We start from the raw sequence: 19,289 nt of genomic DNA, 5'->3' as shown, positions 1-19,289 counted from the left end.
AATTTCACTGCGATGCGATGAAAAATACCGAGCGAACGACTCGGAATGAGGGCCATTATTAATAAACGGAGAGGACGCCAGCCACGTCCTCTCCCTAACATTTCCAATGCACGAGTGAAAATGGCGGCGACGCGCGGCTGCTTATATAGAATCCGAATCTCGCGAGAATCCGACAGCGGGATGATGATGTTCGGGCGCGCTCGGGTTAACCGAGCCATATGGGAGAATCCGAGTATGCATCGGACCCGTGTAAAATGGGTGAAGTTCGGGGGGGTTCAGTTTCCGAGGAACCGAACCCGCTCATCACTACTTTGACCCTGTCAACCTAATGCATGTTGACAAATAGCGGTCGACCTAATGACTGTAGACCTTTGTTATGCAGATCTCATGATCCATACCCGTTTTTATTTATAAAATGGTGATGTGCTTTTTGACTGTTTTCTAAACGCATAACACTAAAAATGTGTATGTTAACAGTATTGTATGACTCTTTTATTCTGCTAAAAAAACATCACAAACAAATGTGTCCTTAATGAATTGCTATGTATATTAGATACAGCCAGGGCTGGATTAAAGGCCACATGGACCTGGGGCTGAAAAGGTTCAAGGGACATTTTGTGAGAAAACGAAAAATATAATTTTAATACTTATGATTTATTGGCGACCATGTGGCAAGCTGTGCGGCTGGTCATCATCATCCTCCTATTTTTATGTGTAAGCCTGGAGTTTTAGCTCCATCCACTCCATTGTTAATCTGGCCCAGGATACAGTAGTCTTTGTGGCTGGTTGTCCTATTTCAGCCTCTCATGCACCTTAACCTTATGTTTTGTAACACTAGTAAATCAGTTTTTCTACAATCTCTACTTTATGTAGTAATTCAGATTTAATATTAAACTGATCTACAATAGTGAAATAATACTTTTACTCTTCTTCCATGCGCCTTACCCATACTTAAAAAAATACAAATATTGTCGGGTTTGTCATGTAAGAGCTGAGGGAGGTGGACATTTGTCCTTGAAAAATGACAGATTGTCAGATATTTGAACTGACGGCGCTTGGGGTTATACACTGGAACATTCTATGTACATTCTTTGATTGGAATTCCCTGTTTGCCACAAATAATAGTTGTGCAAATATTCCATTAGTCTTGTTCTTGTCAAAGCATTCAGGCACAGTGCTCCACTTTCATTGAGCGCTTGCAATATTTCAGTGTGTGTATTTAACAAAATATACAATATGAACATTTTTGGGGGGTATACTACGATATCTTGGCTGTCGGGATCCCGACCGGTATGCTTGCTGCTCTCGTCACACTGTGGGCACCGTGGCGCACTATGCATGCCACGCTATTTATTCTCCCTCCAGGGGTGTTGTGGACACTTCAAGAGGGAGAATAGTTGTCAGTATCCCGACAGCCGGGATATCGAATGCTTCGCATTTTTTTTCATTGTTTATAGTCTATATTTTACTTTATTGTGTGGGGGGCAGATAGTGCCAGTGACTTGTGTGGCAGTAGCTGTGTGAAGTGTGCCAAAGCCTAGTGTAAGGGCACATTTGTTCCTTAGTCTAACCTACCCTAGTTGAATACCTTGTCCCCTGGCGATGTTAATTGGCCACAATCTTCTGCTGTGCTTGGTTCTTCCTCACAGTTTGTATGTGTTTCCAGTTTCCCCTTTTCCACAAACAAATGTGCAATACTTTAACTTTTTAACTTTTTTTTTATATTGAGGAGCACAATCTTGATGCTTTTTTTTTTAACACATCCAGAATAGTACTTCCAGTTTTAGTAACAGAAACAATAAAATTTTTGAACTATAGATAAGGCCCCAACGGAGCAAAGAATATCTTTGAAAAAGTGGCACTAGACTCCTAGGGAACGAGTATCTGGAACTTTGGAGACTGGGTGGAAACTAGGGAGTTCCAGAGCTCACGTGTGGATCTGCGACTGGGAATGAGTAATCGCAGCTACACCTACTCTACCCCTGACTCCGTTACTCCTCCCAGTGGTCAGATGGTGCCTACAGAGCTAGTCTTCTGCCTTTATCAGCCGCGTTTGAATAGTCGAATTAGGTCCGCCCCGACTCTGATCCCCCAGGTCTTATGAGGTAACAAGGCACCAACCGAGATTGCGAGTGAGTAAGGAGAAAGCTAACTAAAACTTGCAAGACTACCAACGAGAAGGAATATGGAAGGACAATGAACAGATTATGTGCGGCACGTCCGCCGAAATCCCAACATAGGAACCAAGACACAGACTGAAGAGAGAGTTCTTAACAAACACATTACACGAATAACAAGGCACAGAGTACTGAAAGCAGTGGCACTGAATACATGAGTGATTGAGAATGCAGTAATGTGTAAGATATAATAAACAACCAAATAAACTGTGAGGCAAAAATGCCCTTAGATATTATAAGCAACTAAACCGTATATACATGTACAACAATGCACAGGATGGAATAAATAATAAATCATTAAGCAATGAGTTCCTAAAGATCTTGATAGAGTAAAGCAAATTAAAAACAACCAGAACACTTAGCTTCAGGTGACCCCTGGATTCCAGGCTCGGCTGGATTGAGCAAGACAAGGCAAGATAAACCGTAGCTGTCTGATGCTATTTCCAGGCAAGGTCTCACATGTACAATCAGGAACTCAGGTAACAAGGGTAATGTGCTCCGAACTCTGGCAGGACAGGACACACAGTATTCAAACTGGACCGGAAATCCCAAGCAATGCAATTGCACCAACTGTACAAGTTCAAGATTCCACACCATAGGATAGGGACCAGGCACTAGTACATATAGGAACAAGAATCTATCACCGGCTCCAGATGAAAGGCAGGCTGGGTAATAAAGGATACACGCCCCAATCAGGATGGCTGGAAGCCAGACACAAGGTAATAGCCTAATTATCTGACAGGTGAGACAGCACAGGCCACATACAAGAGACAGACTGTAGTTACACAGACTCACCACATAATGGCCTAATAATCTGAAAGGTGAGGCTACACAGGCCACACATATAGGAAACAAGCTGCAGTTACACAAACTCACCAAGGGCAGCCCGCAACAGTACGCAAAACAAGTACACGAGAAAACCTGGCATGCAAACAGAAATATAACATAAAACAGATTGCAAACAGGAATGAGCCACAGCAGTGGCTCATGACATAGACAAAAATGCGATGGAGAAGGGAAACTGGAAACACATACAGAGTGAAAGTGAAGTCACTATCGGCCATTACGGACAGATGGATGCTGCTGGAGCAGGAGGAAGAACCAAGAGGAGCAGAAGATTGTGGCCAAGTAACATCGCCAGGGGACAAACTATGAAACTGTGTCCTTACACTAGGCATCGCACAGCTAACGCAGAGCAAGTCACTGGCACCATCCAGCCCCCTAATAATAAAGTCAAAAATAGACTACAAACATTGAAATACACGTTCTTAATATTCCTCAATGTTATAGTATTGCATATATTAATAAATACACCCTTTAATATTTCAAGTGCTCTTTTAACTTTTAATCTGCAACTGAATGAACTGAGCAGCTATTTCACTAGTGCGGATTATTTTGATTGGCCCACTTTTATTGAAAAGCTGCATGTGAATCCTCTTGCAAGCTCTCATGTCTCTTCTGTGCCTTGCTTTACACTAATCCTAACTCCTCCATCCTCCTTGAATGTGACATAATGACATCATGGAATCTGCGCTCTCTCTCCATGGTGCAGGGTACTGTTCAAGGCGCCCTGAGGAACAAATACAGGCACCAACAGGGAAGCGATGTGTCGCCCCCTTGGACTCGCACCTGGGCAGTCTGCACTACTCAAACACTCCTAGTTATGACCCTTATCCATTGACCTCATATGTCATTGTTTTGTTTCTGTGTGGGATTTGTTCTTTACATGAGTTGTTGCACACTGTCTAATGCTGACTTTTGTGTTGCCTTATAAACGATGATGATAATGATATGCTCCTTCTGTATGCTAGCATAGTGCTCTCTGTACACTAGGGTAGGGTAGAGCTGTCCACCTTACTGCTTAAAGGCTAGATGTGGCCCACCACTGCTTCCCTGGCAACCGCCACACAGCCCTTTGCATTATATCTTTCTCTTGAAGGGGTATACTAAAAGTCTATGGCCTGATTCAGAGATGGACACTAGAGGGATCTGTGCTGCATCTTCGGTTGCAGCGGAACTGTGAATATGCTAATGCTGCAGGTGCTGTTTTTTGCTGGTGCACTGTCAGGCTCCACCAGCAACTTTTTCCTTTTAAATGATTGCCCCTTTAAAATATTGTACAGACTCACCGTGAACTCGCCAATGCCTGCAAGTTGCAGGCTATTACATTGGCTCAAAGTATCGAAAATAAAGTCAATGATAAAGTGAAATCAACTTCTAAATCACAACATCCCTGCAGCCACTGATTTCTCAGTGGTAAGTATAAAAGAGGGAGAATCTATGAAAGATTCATTCTTAGAAATCTCTTTAAATCAGTAAATGGTTTAATTGGTTCCAGGAACTTCAGATTGCTTCAACCAAGGGGGTTTATGTAATAAGCCTTGGATATTGATAAATTGCACAGTGATAAAGTACCAGCCAATCAGCTCTTAGCTGCCATGTTATATCACTCTCCAAGACTTGATACATCTGGACCTCAGTTTTATTGTATTCTATTCTAAAGTGTGTTTTCTTGCCAGTTTTAGCCTTAGTAAATTGTCGGTTTACAAAACCTGCTGCTTAGTAAATTTAGCCGCTAGTCTCTATCTTAAAATAGAAAGCTGTTCAAGCTGCCTGTTGCTGGGGTTGGTTGAGGATTGGTGGCTTGAATGGGTTTCTGCATGTATCTCGAATCATGGAATACCCTTTTGAAATAAATGTGAGATTCAAATGCATTTCCTTCCATGACTTGTCCGGCATGAACATACAGTAATATAAACACATGTAAATACTTGTCAGGCACAGTTGGTAGACTTTCTCCTACAGCATACACATGTATTATGTGACACACTGTCCAAATTGTATTAAGCCTTAACAAGATATAACGTGGAGATGGATAAAAGGTGATAAATGAGCAGCCAACCAGCTCCTGTTATTTTTCAAACACAGCATGTGACATGGCAGTTAGGAAGCTGATTGGCTGGTCAATTAGCACTCTTTATCCATCCCCACTTTTTCTCTAGTTAAGGCTTAATACATTTAGGCCATTGTTTGCTAAAAGAATTGCCTTTAAAGATGGTTTCCCCTCTTTATTTACAACATAGTTTGTTTTCCAGCTTTTGCACCTATCCCATTTGGCGGAATTTACTTACCTCTGGAAGTGCCACCCAACAGATGTCACTGCTCACCCCTGGTCCTTGCCTATGACCAAGCCCATTTCTCAGCACTGGTGTCCATGGAGCAAAAAGATCAACAGCGTGAACAAGGTGGGGTGACAGCGTTACAAGGTGATTATAATACTGTGTAATAATTAAGACCTTGCTATACACAGCTGCATCATGTTTAATTTCTACTGGTGTCTCAAAATGAAGTTTTCTAATTAACACTTTTGGTTTGAAAAACGTGTTTTATTAGTAGGTGTATTTTACTACAGCAAGATCCACAATTTTCTCTGAACTTTACAGATCGAACTTAGAGAATATTTGCCCATTCCGCAGTGGAGCTTACAGCCCATATTCCCTAGCACATGTACACGTACACACACGCACGCACACACACACACACACACACACACTCACTCACACTAGGGTTACTTTTTGTCAGGAGCCAGTATATTTTTAGACTGCAAGGAAACCGGAGTACCCACAGGAAACCCACCCAAGCACGGGGAGAGTACACTAACCTCACACAGTTAGGGTCATTGAATCTCATATTACATGGTGATTGAACAGAGATGAAAACAAAGCAATGTATGCAATGAACAGCATTGTCCAATCCTCACAGCTTGGCTGCACAAGTCAGCCCACCATGGACATGTTTTGTATAATATCAGCCAATAATAATGGTGCAATCTCACATAGAAGTTTTGTCCCTTATTAATGTTCAGCTGAAGGTCATACTTCCAATGGGTTCTCCTATAGATCAGTAATCCATTGGCAAAAATGTGTGTGGCAGATATATATGGCTGCTACTGTAATATCAATGTGTATCTCTCCTCCTACCATTTCCTGATTTATCTTGGCATCTTAATAAGCTTGCCAGACATGAGCAGCCACTTACCTACTAGCTACCCACTGGAAAGCACAGGGCCTTCCACTATGGCTGCCCTCCTGAAAGAATCTGGCGAGTTTTGAAGATGGACTTAGCTGCACTGGGAGGTTGTTAATTTTGATGCTGTTCATTTAAATGAATGTGTCTATACTATCAGCTTTATGAGGGTGCTTCTGTCAGGAGTGCACTAATGACCTCATTTGTTCTTTAATAATTCATTTTAATAGTCCTTATTTTAAAATTATGGGTACTCAAGTTCATGAAAACAGCAACATGAGAAATAAAGAAGGATGAAAGCTGTATGTTCTACTTTGATTTCAGTTGTATTCTGTCTAAATAATGGGGCAGATGTATTAACCTGGAGAAGGCATAAGGAAGTGATAAACCAGTGATAAGTGCAAGGTGATAAATGCACCAGCCAATCAGCTCCAATATGTAAATTAACAGTTAGGAGCTGGTTGGCTGGTACATTTATCACCTTGCATTTATCACTGGTTTATCACTTCTTTATGCCTTCTCCAGGTTAATACATCTGCCTCAATATATAATTTATTTTCTCTTTTGTTTTATTATAGTAAGAGACTATCACATCTAGATTTTATTTTTGATTAGTTTTGCTAATGCAGCTGAGGGCCTAATTCAGACCTGATTGCTGGGCTGCGTTGCGATCTGATAGTTGCCGCCTACAGGGGGAGGGGAAAACTCTTTGCAAATGTGCGATCGCTTCTTTTGCAGAGCTGCACAAAAATCAGTTTGTGCAGTCTCTGCGCAGCCCAGGACTTACTCTTCCTGTGCGAATGAATCCTGCTGATTGGGGCCGGAGCTGACGTCAGACACCCTCCCTGGAAACGTCTGAGCCCGCCAGCGTTTTTCCGGACACTCCCTGAAAACGGTCAGTTGCGACCCACAAATGGCCTCTTCCTGTCAATTTCCTTGCGAATGCCCCTGCGATCGGATTTTTCGCACCATCGCATCGCTAGGCGCCGATGCCTATTGCTGTTATGCGACGTGCCGGTGCGGTGCATGCGCAGTTAGGACCTGATCACTCCCGCTGTGCGAAAACACACAGCAGTGATCAGGTCTGAATGACCCCCTGAGTTTATTAGTCGGCACAGTGTTGATCTAGACATAAGAGACCAATGTTTTTGCTACTGCACATGTGTCCCACAGCATGTGTCCCAATTACAGATGTGTCCTCTTACATCCTTGCTGTAGTCACGCTTAACAGCCCTTGAAGTTGCGCCATGTTGTGGCGGGATTCAGTAGTGCAGAGCGTGTTTTGTGTTTTTCCACAAAAATGCATCTGAGACGCAAAGTAATGTGTTAAGACACACAAGCAGCTTCTGCTGATTAAAATGATATGCTGCATACCTCTATTCTCTGTGTGATTGCGGCACTATGCTTTCATGGAAAACACTGCAGAGCATTTTGTATGCAAATACAGTCACAGTTACACACATAATATAGGCATGTTGCATATCATTTTAATCAGCGGAAGCTGTTTGTGCGGCCTATTACACTACTTTGCATCTAAGATCCATTTTCGTGGAAAAGACTCAAAAAAAGTTTGGCGCTACTAAGTCATGCCACAGCATGGCGCAATTCATGGGCTGTTTAGCGTGACTGCAGCAAGGATGTAAGAGGACAAAAGGCAAAAAAAGATACTCAGCGCTACCATGTCACACGGCACTCACGCGTTATGTGTAACGTAGCTTGTAGCGCATGAAGCAAAGATGTAACAGGACACATCTGTATCTCCGCACAAAGACGCAGTCCAGATATGGCCGCAAAGTATGAGAATTATAGTTGGTGTTTCTGGGAGATAGCGGAGGTGGCAAAGCAGAGGCACGCTAATGTTACATCCAATGGAGGTGTTGTAGGCATGACGCTGAGAGGGCCAGCGTGCTGAGATGCACAGTGGCTATAATAGGAGGCCATACTCAGGCAGAGAATCTGCACCTGGCATAGGCCGATACAAATTTCGATGATGATCCCACTAGATGCATGGAAAGATGCACCAGATGATAATGCAGCAGCTATAGACACTACAAATGGCGTCTCAGTACATGCGCATTAGGATGCACGCCTTTATACACGGAAAGGAACTTGTTGCCTTATTAGCCAAAAATGCACACGCAGCAGAAGACGCACCCTCCTCTGCGTCCAACTGAGTCAGGCCCTCTGTGTGATCACATGAAACATATTACTCCATACTGGCATAGTCACATGACCATTATAAAGAAATAAAAATATACTTTCAGCGTTATCCATGTACTGCTGTCTTTCTGAATGCATACATAGGTATACAAATACAAAATTAGGAGCTACTGTCACAATAAACGTCTTAAAAGTCACAAAAATTCTGCATCCAATAAAGACAAAATTCTATAGTAGATTATATTTTAATGAGGATGAAGCAACTCTGAAATGGCATTAATTATCCATGTATTATACGGGATGGATGGGTGGGGTATGCTATTTCCTAATCATTCATTAAAATATTTATATTCATTAGACGCAACTAGGACTTATTGGTTCATTAGAAACAACTTAGAAATACTGTAATGATAACTAGTCACTACTTACTGTATATAGTTTAGTTATAAACTTGTTATATATATTTCTTAAATGTCACTTATGTAGTTTAATTAATATATATGAAACATGTGAAAATGGTTTTAAGTTATCTGTGGTTTTAAACCACATTGCAGCAGGACGGATTTAATGCCTAAATCAATGCGGATTCGGTAATGACCAGGCAACAGTGTTTTGCCTAGAGCCGGACTCATTTATCTATTTAATAGTTACTGGTGTTTGTCAGTGTTTCTTCTAAACTTTACTGACAGTCAATTTTGCAAAGATGCATTTCAGAATTTTGTAAATAAGTGCATGGCAATAAAAATAATGAATTGTCTGTGTCCATATATCATTGTCAATTAAAAAGTAATCCGTTTTGGTTTATTTTCTTCAATTATAATGCATTCAATACATTTGTGTCCATTTTTTCATAAGCGATTGTAAACGAGAATTGACCTGCTTATCATTGCTGGCAAATAAGTTATTGTATTTGGGGGCTCATTCTGACCCGTTCGCTCACTGCATTTTAACGCAGCAGAGCGAACGGGTCCCTACTGCACATGCACTGGCGCCATAGGGCTCCGGTGCATGCCAGAGGGCCGAAGGCCGTAGCAGGGATGCGATCGCCTCTGTCTGATTGACAGGCAGAGGCGATCGCTGGGCGGGAAGGGGCGGAACGGCGGCGTTTAGCCGCAATTTCGTGGGTTTAGTCTGGCCAATTCAGGCGTGGCCGGACCGAACGGGGGGTGGGCCGCAGCGGCTGTGTGACGTCACAGGCAGCCGCTGCGGGCCAGGGAGCGATGGGTAGCTCACGGCCAGCACGCTAAAGCTGCGCTGGCCGGGAGCTACTCTTGAAGTGCAAAGGCATCGCCGCTGCACTTCTGCGAGGGGGGGGCTGGACTGACATGCGGGGCGGGCTAGCCCTGTGCTGGGCGTCCCCCCGCATGTCAGGGAAGAAGATCGTAGCTGTGCTAAATTTAGCAGAGCTACGATCAACTCGGAATGACCCCCTAGGTTGGATGGAAAACAAATAATCACTCAACTACAGAAAGCATAGCCTGGAATTTATTATAAAGTGTTCTAGTGTCTGCATTTCCTTAGAAAACAAACATTAATGTTTATTAAAATTGGTGCACATGGAAAAGATGCTGTAATGCAGGTGGTAGTCACCATTTTTCTCTTTGGGTTCCACATAACAAGTCAAAACAACCCACCTCCATTATAATACTGTTTTGCCCAACTTCTAACAAATTTGCTGCTGCTATCAACTCTGAATTACCCCCTATAATAACATAACATCAGGCATTGTCATGTAAGAATAACAAATATTGGAAGATGTAACAAACATAGAAGGGAATTCAGTGTAATAGAACATAGAGGTGCTCGTTGCCAGGGGTGTATACTCGCTGGTGCCAGGCTGCCAGCACTGCTATCCTGCTCCCTCTCCTCCCGCCTACGAAATGACGTGGTTGCATTGTGACGTAATTTCACGAAACTCTGGAGCGGAGTACTATGGAAGGGGGAGCAGGATAGGAGCTAGCAAGTGCCGCGGTGGGCACCAAGATGAAGAGTGCCCCCCCCCAAAAAAAAACACACCAAAAGAAGTATGTGCGTGCGGCGAAAAATGGGCGTGGCCATGCACCAGAAGGGGTGTGGCCACGCACCAGAAGGGGTGTGGCCACTGAAAATGTGGCGTGCCAACATGACTATCACCTTACCCCCTGTGTCGCCTCTCAGCACACTATCACCTACCCCTTGTGTCGTCTCTCAGCACACCTTCATTCAATTTTTGCACAGTACGCATGCAGAGTCCCCTTTTTACACAGTGCCAGATACACAATTGCCCCACAGTGCCAGATACACAGTGCCCCACAGTGCCAGATACACAGTGCCCCACAGTGCCAGATACACAGTGACAGATACAGCGCCCCACAGTGCCAGATATATATTGCCCCACAGCGCCAGATACAATGCCCCACAGCGCCAGATACAATGCCCCACAGTGTCAGATCCACAGTGACAGATACAGCGCCCCACAGTGCCAGTTACAATGCCCCACAGTGCCAGTTACATTGCCCCACAGTGCCAGTTACAATGCCCCACAGTGCCAGTTACATGCCCCACAGTGCCAGATACATGCCCCACAGTGCCAGTTACATTGCCCCACAGTGCCAGTTACAATGCCCCACAGTGCCAGATACATACCCCACAGTGCCAGTTACATGCCCCACAGTGCCAGTTACATTGCCCCACAGTGCCAGATGCATGCCCTACAGTGCCAGTTACATGCCCCACACAGTGCCAGGTACATGCCCCACACAGTGCCAGGTACATGCCCCACAGTGCCAGTTACATTGCCCCACAGTGCCAGATACATGCCCCACAGTGCCAGTTACATGCACCACAGTGCCAGATACATGCCCCCCCACTCACCGCTTCCTTCCTGTTCCCGTGGCTGCGCTGAGTGAGGGGAGGAGAGCACAGCGCCTCTCCTGCCCCTCACAGCTCCAGGTCTCCGGCGGCGGCTATGTGGCGCCGGTTCGCTAGCCAATCAGAGCTCGCGGACCGGCAGCCAATCAGAAGCTGGTCCGCAAGCTCTGATTGGCTAACGCCGCCGGAGACCGGACACACGCAGCGCTGCTGGTGCCGGCAGCGGCGGTGAGGACATTGAGGGGAGGGAGAGACGCTGCGCTCTCCTCCCCTCACATTGCGGCGTGACGTGGGTGAGTGGGGCATGATGCCCTGGCCGCCGGCGACGCGGCCCCCCCTCTGCTGGGCCTGCCAAGGCGCCCAGGGCACGTGCCCCACTCACCCGACCCTAGTTACGCCTCTGGAAAAGGCACTGGTAATTAGCATCCATTTTGAAGATTAGGGGTCACATACTGTATGTGGCCCTTAGGCAGATCAGGAATGTGCATTTTCTGGCCAGGGCTATTATTGTTCCCATTTTATTTTTTAAAATGTGGAAGGTTTATCCATTTATTATTTATGTCATTGTATATTGAAAATCAAAAGCCTCAGTAGTGATGCCAAACTGTTTTTTATACTTGTATTATGCTACAGAATCATGTGGCTTTCAAGTGGAGTTTTCCATTTGGAAAGGTTAGACCAATTTCAAAATGTAAATGGCTACCAAGAAAATGCTAGGGAATATGTGTGCCATATCAAAAAGTGCCTGCCATGCGTTAGTCACATTCATTTTTTCCTATTTGCATCGTAGCCATATACACAGTGTGTAATCTAGTGTGCCAGTGTACCATGCAATTAGTATTTGTGTAAAGGAATCTGTATGAAGTCAGAAATTAACCCTAACAGTACATGGCACAAGGCGTGGCATGGGTCATTTGTACCTGTATCAGATAAGTCTTTCCCCTTTTTACCCAGATTAGCGATGCACACAGAAGCTATATAAAATGTCAGTGCACCCCTGCATTGGATGTTTGTTGCATTAGTGAAGCAAGTATGAAACATATTCTAAGAAAAAAATCTCAGCTGGATGCTTGGCACGGCTAAATCGCAAAATCCATGAATTTGTCAAAAGGGGCTATTTGGCGCAGTTTGAGGAAAGGTGTATACGAACAAATCCCTATGTGCGTCCTGTAACACAATAACCATATATATATTTATATCCATATAGGGAAATGCATGGGTTTGTGGAGATGGCTGAAGCTGTGCAGTGCTGACTATGGATAGGAATAAATCTAGTTGAAGGGTATTATATATTGTGCCATAACAAATGTAAAGTATGTGGACAGATGAGAGGGCATATTGCTCAACTGTAAATATTAGTGCAAAACCTAAGCTAGCAGTTGTATGCTGTGTGCAAAAGCAGCCAGTGGTTTCCCTGCATGCAATACAATCCTGTTGCACCCCTTACATGACATGGTTTGGTTTAGTGATTGTAAGCTATGTTTGCTCCTAACTCTCAATAAGGCCTTTTTATATGGGAAACTGAATGGTTTTACATTGGTTGACGTGTTCAGAGAAATGGCAACACCCAAAAGTGACACATAATAAAGGCGTTGTGGATGTCCCATCATTGTCTTAGGTAATTTAAGACCTAAGCAATATTTTTGAGCGGACAACTAAAGTTTAAAATTAATAAGGGAGCAGGTCCTAAAGGGCTAGTAATGGTTGTATGATGGACATTGAGGGAATGTTTCACGGTTTTCATAGTGTGCTTTTCCAGTCACATGTGCAAAAGTAAGAACAGGCTGATTTTTGTAGGGCTGGTCCCAACATCCAGAAGCGCGGATATATGAGCATTGCAGACTAACTATGTGTTAGTCTGCCACGTTCTGCGTCCCTGCATGATCTGCACTTTGGTAGATTACCTCTTCTGTGTAGGCTGAAACCTGACTGTTGCTTTCCAGTTGCACTGTTACATTTACATAATAATCAGAGTCTTGTTAGTGTTGACTTACATATTTAATGGAACAAAATCCTTCAACATAAATGTGTTCTCAGAGGTTAGCTTCACAGTACGCTATTACCTGAGTGTCAGAACAGCTTCTTTGGAAAACCTTTCAGACGTTATTAGGCCTCATTTACTAAAGGTTAATTATGAAATGCACAAAAATCATAAAAGCAGAGTCCCCAGTTGTCTGCCGTGTACACCTAAGGGGCACACGCCGCTCTGAATACGTCCCTGCATGACTGGGGATTTCTGGAAAACTTACATGGTGGGAACAGTAAATTATCACATCAGAGTCAAGCCTGCTTTAACTTTAGGACCAACTGTTTAATTCATTTAATCCTTTCAGTGTTCCTTCTTACATGCTGTTTAGCTGAGTCTGATTGGTGTCATAAATTGATCTAGTGAGTGAGGGGACTATTTTTCTTATGTTCAAATCGTTTTACTTTACTACATTAGTCAACATGCACCTTGCAACGCTTTCCGGCAACAGTGCTACTGGAAGATGCAAGTTGATTCCCGTTAAATGTAAGGATATGCTTAGTATTTTGCAACCTATAATCAGACCAAGAGTTTGAACCTTGTGTGTTTAACTTTAAAATTCCGTGTCACCCTCTGCCACCTCCTCTAAATATCCCGTCACAGAAAATTAAATCATGGTTCCTCATTTTCGATTGAGTTCTTTTGCCCAATCCTCACTTTGCAGGGAGCCCATATAGCCCCCATCAGAAGCTGCACATTTTGTGTACCATGATCTTGGGCAGCCAATTTAATTTACCTTAAAAATGGTTGTATTAGTATAAAGTAGTTTCGTGATGGTACTTTCCTACATGACCCTTGCAAACAATGATAAGTAATTGACAGCAAAAATGTTGTCACCCTTATCTGATTATATAGAAATCTCTTTAAAACTAATGGACAAACAAAACCTTTTTTTTTTAATATTGTTTTATATTCTTTTGCTGTCTGTCTGCAGTATATGATATGACACTACACACTTTGAAGGAGAGAGTATTGACTGCATAGGAGAGGAAAGAGTTAAACATCTGGGGAGGGGTGGACCTAGCTGTGAGGAAAGTACAGCCTTCTTTAGGGGGAGGGTTTGCTATATATAGGGAAGGAGAGGCCATCTTAAGTCTCTTGGTGATTTGCTTTGGGGTGAGTGCTGCTTTGCAGAATCCCCCCATTTTCTTTTTCGGATTTATACATTTCAGTGTTTTGTCAGCTAGTCATGGGCAAAGTGATTCACTGAGCTGAGCTGAGACACATGACTCAGTTCAGTGAAGTGTCTCGAGTCAGTGTCTCGGCACATGAGTCATGACTCATCTGTAGTGGAATGTGTTGCAGAGACTGCACATGAATCAGTGAGTTGCCAGTGCTGGAGGATCAGTGCTGGACTCATGGAGTTATTCAGCTGCAGTGATTGTACAGTGTATCTGGGGGAGGCAGCTGCTTATGCCCTGATTGTTAATAATATGTTAACATAGATTTACTGTTATGTTGATATATTATTAATAACCACTTATTGCATACTAGTTATAGAATATGACATTACTTTTGGCTGAGGAGAGAAAGCTTAACAGCCATGAAACACATCATTCGTTCTGTAACTAAACCAAATAAAAACGTTTTGTTTTTTTTATCTTGCATACTTTGCTAATTGGATGATTTTAGGTGGGCTTGGATTTATTATATTATCCACTATCTAGCCTCCAGGGAGTTTGCCACCCACAATCACACTGAGCAGGATCAGTGGGCACTGAGCCGAGAGCCCTGTACCACAGGGGCTCCACCTCCTGCTGCATGAATCAGATTCATTCACTGAGTCACTGAGTCTACACAGTGTACAACTGTCACCCTCACTGGCAGACTCAGGATGAATCATGATTCATGACATGGATCAGGCACAGCAGCAGAGCACTCACTGACTGGTGAGTCGTGACTGCTCCCTCCCCCCTCCCACTGGGTGTCACCTGGTATAGCCTCTGGCCAATCACAGCTAAAGACAGCAGAACACACTGACTGAAGGACACAGAGTTTCCTCCCTCTGTCTGAGAGAAGCTGCTGCTGCTGCTGTCTCGACTCATGAAACAGTGAGTGACTCGAATCATTCACACTTCCTGATGATTCCAGTCACTGTGTTGAGACAGAGAGTCAGTAGCCATCTCTATTGTCAGCTCCCTGCATTTAGGTCACACATCAGTGCTCTGGCTGACACTCGCCCACGACGGTCCGCCGGGACCCCAGCCCGTTACCACTCATCGGGCGGTGGGGGCTGGTTCCGGGGGCGAGCTGGCTGGCCCTGGGGACGGCGTCCCGTCTCCTAGGGCCTCCTCGAGGGATCTGGCGGAAGCCGGGCCGGATGTGACTGGCGGGAGCGGCCGACGAGGAGGATCAGAGAGGGAGTCAGGCCGCCCGGAGGTGGGCGGGCAGCAGCCCTTGCCTCCGGGCATGGCCGGGGAAGCCCCAGTGCCGGGTGCCCGCGGGAGCGCGCCGCGCCAGGCGCTCATCCAGGGACCGGAGACTGAGTTCGATGCCCAGCTCTTCCCCCTTGCCGGGGCCGGCTAGTGGTTCCAGGCGGGGGGAGGGCACTGGGCGGGGGACGGTGGCCAGCCGAGCGAGGCCTGTCGCAAGGCCTCGCACGGCGTCATCCCCAAACGCTTCGGCTGAGAGAGCACGGACCGGAAGCGGTGGGACGCGCGCGCGGCGCCGCTCGCGCACGTGTGCGCGCAGCGGCGCCTCTTTCCTCCTTGTCTCCTCAGCCCTCTCCCCCGCAGCCGGAACACGGTGTGGAGCGGGGAGGGAGGGGGAGAGGCAGTGATCAACCAGGTTAAGCTAATGGAGCTCTTAATGCAGGAGCCCAGACAAGAGGCCTTGTGGTGACAGAGAGCAGTGGGGCGCGCGCCCGAGGTGCGCGCGCGCCCACGCTCGCCTCTGGCGCCGCTAGCCACGCACGTGTGTGCGCAGCAGCGCCGCCGGCCCTGCTGTCTCCCCTGCTATCTCCCAGGCAGCCGGAGTCCGGCGGGAGCCGGGGGGAGAGGGGAGACAGGGCAATTATGATCACTGGCAGGGCAGTGCGATACCAAGGAGAAGGGGTGCGGCAGCAAGAGGTCACCGGGTGCGCGAGCCCGTGTCCACTGAAAGCGGAGCAGTGCGCGCGCGCTCTGCTGCGCCGCGGGGTTCCCGGTCTTTTCAGATCACTCCCCCAGGGCCGGAATCTAGCGGCCTGCGGGGGAGGAGGGGGGACAGGGAATGGATTAGTGGCCGCGGGGCTGCTGCACGCGCCGCAGGAGCTCGCGGCGGTCCCACCCCCCCCCTCTGCGGCATCGGATAGTTCCGATACACGGGAAGAGGGGACAAATTCGGAGGCGAGGGCAGTGCGGGCGTCGACAGCGGTGCCTCCGCTTTCCCGCAAGGGCAGCGTGCGTCGGATGCCCGGCACACGCATGTCGGGCGGCGAGTGCGTGGTCGCACGCGGGCCCCGGCGAAGGACCCAGGACCGCGTTTTGGGGCAGTCACGACCCCTCCGGAGCGCTGGCTCGGCCCTGGCCACAGCGGTGAAGGTGTTAGGGCCGCTAGCCGCAGCTGCCTCCCCTAGAACGGCTGTTCGTTCCGGCGGGCTGCGGGCTATGGCGGCGCAGCGGGTGGCACGCACCTGCCGTGAGCTCGGGACGGTCGCCGCAGAATTACAACAGGGTCCAGGGCAGGACGCGGGGGAGCTCACGGCCGCAACGCCCCCAGCACTGAGGCCGCGGCATGTGCCGCGAGTGCTGGAGGGGTCCTCCGCTTCTTCCTCTTTTTCAAGGGAGCTCGGGGATGAGGCGATGGCAGATTTCGAGGAGGAAGGCAACGATTTGGACGCGCCGGAAGATTCCATGTCGGGGCAGTCAGCGGCATCAGGTAAGGTGGTGCAGTCGGTATTCGGGTTCCTCCACGAGCTCTAGTTCGCGTAGTTCTTCCTCTTCCTCATCTTCAATGTCGTCACAGGCGTCCGAAGTCAGTAGCACAACTAGGGCAAAGAAGCGGGCAACTAAATTCGCCAAGAGGGCAGCGGAACAGGCGCAAGCGGCTTAGCGAGGAAGCGCGTAGGGCCAAGAAGCTCGCAATTTGCCCGGTGTCGTGCGATTCGTCTATACTGCTGTACTGCGGGGGCTGCGAGATAGCTGCCGCAAGAAGATTTGGAGGGGCGACTTCGTGGACGTGTTCGTATTGACGAAGGTCGCGAAGAAAGAGTATAAGGTGGCGGCGCAAAGAAGGGCATCGGGGCTGAGGCATTCCGTACCTTCGATAATTGCCTGGCCGGGTTCTGGGTCTTCGCGGCATCTTACCTGGAGGACAGGCCGGCAGAGCACACGAATATAATTAGGTACCTGCATCTCGTACATGACATGCAGCGCACGTCTTCGGGATCGGAGTGGCGCAGGTACGATCAGGAATTCAGGGAACAACAGGAAGGTTTGCAGGTCATGGACTTCGGGTTCAAGGACGTTGAGGTTGGGCTCAAGGTCACCCGGGCTTCGCTACAGGCGGAGGAGCCCCGGAAGCCGGGGGCGGACGGGCACCACGCAGGGTCGTCCTCCCAGTGGTTCGGCGCGGACGGCGGATTGGCCAAGTCAGGTAGGTCGGCAGTCCGCGCAGGGGGGCGTGCCACCACAAAAGGAAAATGTTTCACGTTTAACAACGCGGCGTGTTCCTTCGGGGGATGACTTGGTCATCTCTCCAGTGGGGGTGGCAGTCCGCGCAGGGGGGCGTGCCACCACAAAAGGAAAATGTTTCACGTTTAACAACGCGGCGTGTTCCTTCGGGGGATGACTTGGTCATCTCTCCAGTGGGGGTGGTTCCTAAGAAGGCTCCAGGCGCCTTCCGGCTCATTTGAGTTCGCTTTTAGGTGTGTACTGCCGGAAGCTGTGAAGGGCGACGGCGGGGTGTGCCAGAACGCACCATTTCGTGCGTTTGTCCTCAGAGATTAAGAGGGATTTGGCAATATGGGCCTCGTTCCTCGAGGACTTCAACGGGGTGTGTATATGGCAGGCCCCAATGGCGGACAGCGCTAGGTTGCAGCTGTTCACCGACGCAGCGGGCGCCTCTGGATTCGGTTGCCATCTGGAGGGATCTTGGTGCGCGGCCTCGTGGCCGGCAGAATGGCATCGCGGGGGTTTCACGAAGGACCTTTTGCTTCTGGAGTTTTTCCCATTATGGTGGCGTTGGAGGTCTGGGGCGATCGGCTGGCTAATCGCAGCATTTTGTTTAGATGCGATTATCTGGGCGTGGTGCATGCGATTAATAACCAGAGGGCAAAGTCGTTGGTGGTTATGCGGGTGCTAGGGCAATTGCTTTTGACATGCTTGCATAGGAACCTGTGGTTCCGCGCGCAACATGTGCCCGGTTTGGAGAATGGGATTGTCGACGCTTTGTCGCGAGGACAGTGGGAGAGGTGTTGGTTGTTGGCACCTGAGGCCAACGAGCAAGGTTTTCATTGTCCCGGTTAGGTTTGGCAGGTGATCGGGCCGGACTGGAGGGTCTAGCGTTGCGGTCAGTAGCGCCAGCCACGCTCAAGGCTTACGAACAAGCTTGGAGTGAATGGGAGGAGTTTGTCCAAGGGCGTCAGCATCAAGGTAAGAGTAGGCATCGGCTGATGCTTTCTTTTATGTGGCAGCTTTACGTCTCCGGTAGGTCACGAGCAGTGGTATCGCGGTATTTGGCAGGCATCTCATTTTTCTGCAAGCTGCGAGGCGTCCCTGACGTAACAAAAAGCGAGGTTCTGCGGAAGGCAATGAAAGGGTGGGCGCGAGTTGCGCCGTCGCCACCGGATAGGAGGCGGCCCATCGATGCGGCTTTGTTGCCAGCCGTCATCGAGGCGGTAGGGCGAGTCGCGTCGTCCAGGTTTGAGACGCTTTTGTTTAGTTTGGCGTTCTCAATGGCTTACCACGGGGCCTTTCGAGTTTCTGAGTTGGTAGCGCCTTCCAAGAGAGCAGATTCGCGCATGCTGGTCGGGGACGTGGTAGTGGGTGAGAGGTCCTTGCTGTGCAGGTTGCGACGCTCCAAGACGGATCAAGTGGGGAGAGGGCGCTGGGTTACAATGGTTCCAGCGC

At 47.6% G+C, this 19,289-nt stretch overlaps 1 protein-coding gene across 1 annotated transcript in view; it reads left to right on the top strand.

Annotated features, from left to right (window-relative positions):
* Positions 1-19,289, top strand: part of OTUD7A (OTU deubiquitinase 7A) — a 461,376-nt gene that overhangs the window by 406,087 nt on the left and 36,000 nt on the right. The window contains exon 11 of the mRNA XM_063926250.1: positions 5,273-5,443. Coding sequence (XP_063782320.1) covers positions 5,273-5,443 — 171 coding nt within the window. The remainder of the gene's footprint in view (positions 1-5,272; positions 5,444-19,289) is intronic.

This window comes from Pseudophryne corroboree, chromosome 6, assembly GCF_028390025.1.
Source record: "Pseudophryne corroboree isolate aPseCor3 chromosome 6, aPseCor3.hap2, whole genome shotgun sequence".
Lineage (NCBI taxonomy): Eukaryota > Metazoa > Chordata > Amphibia > Anura > Myobatrachidae > Pseudophryne > Pseudophryne corroboree.
This window is presented reverse-complemented; position numbering and strand designations above follow the sequence as displayed.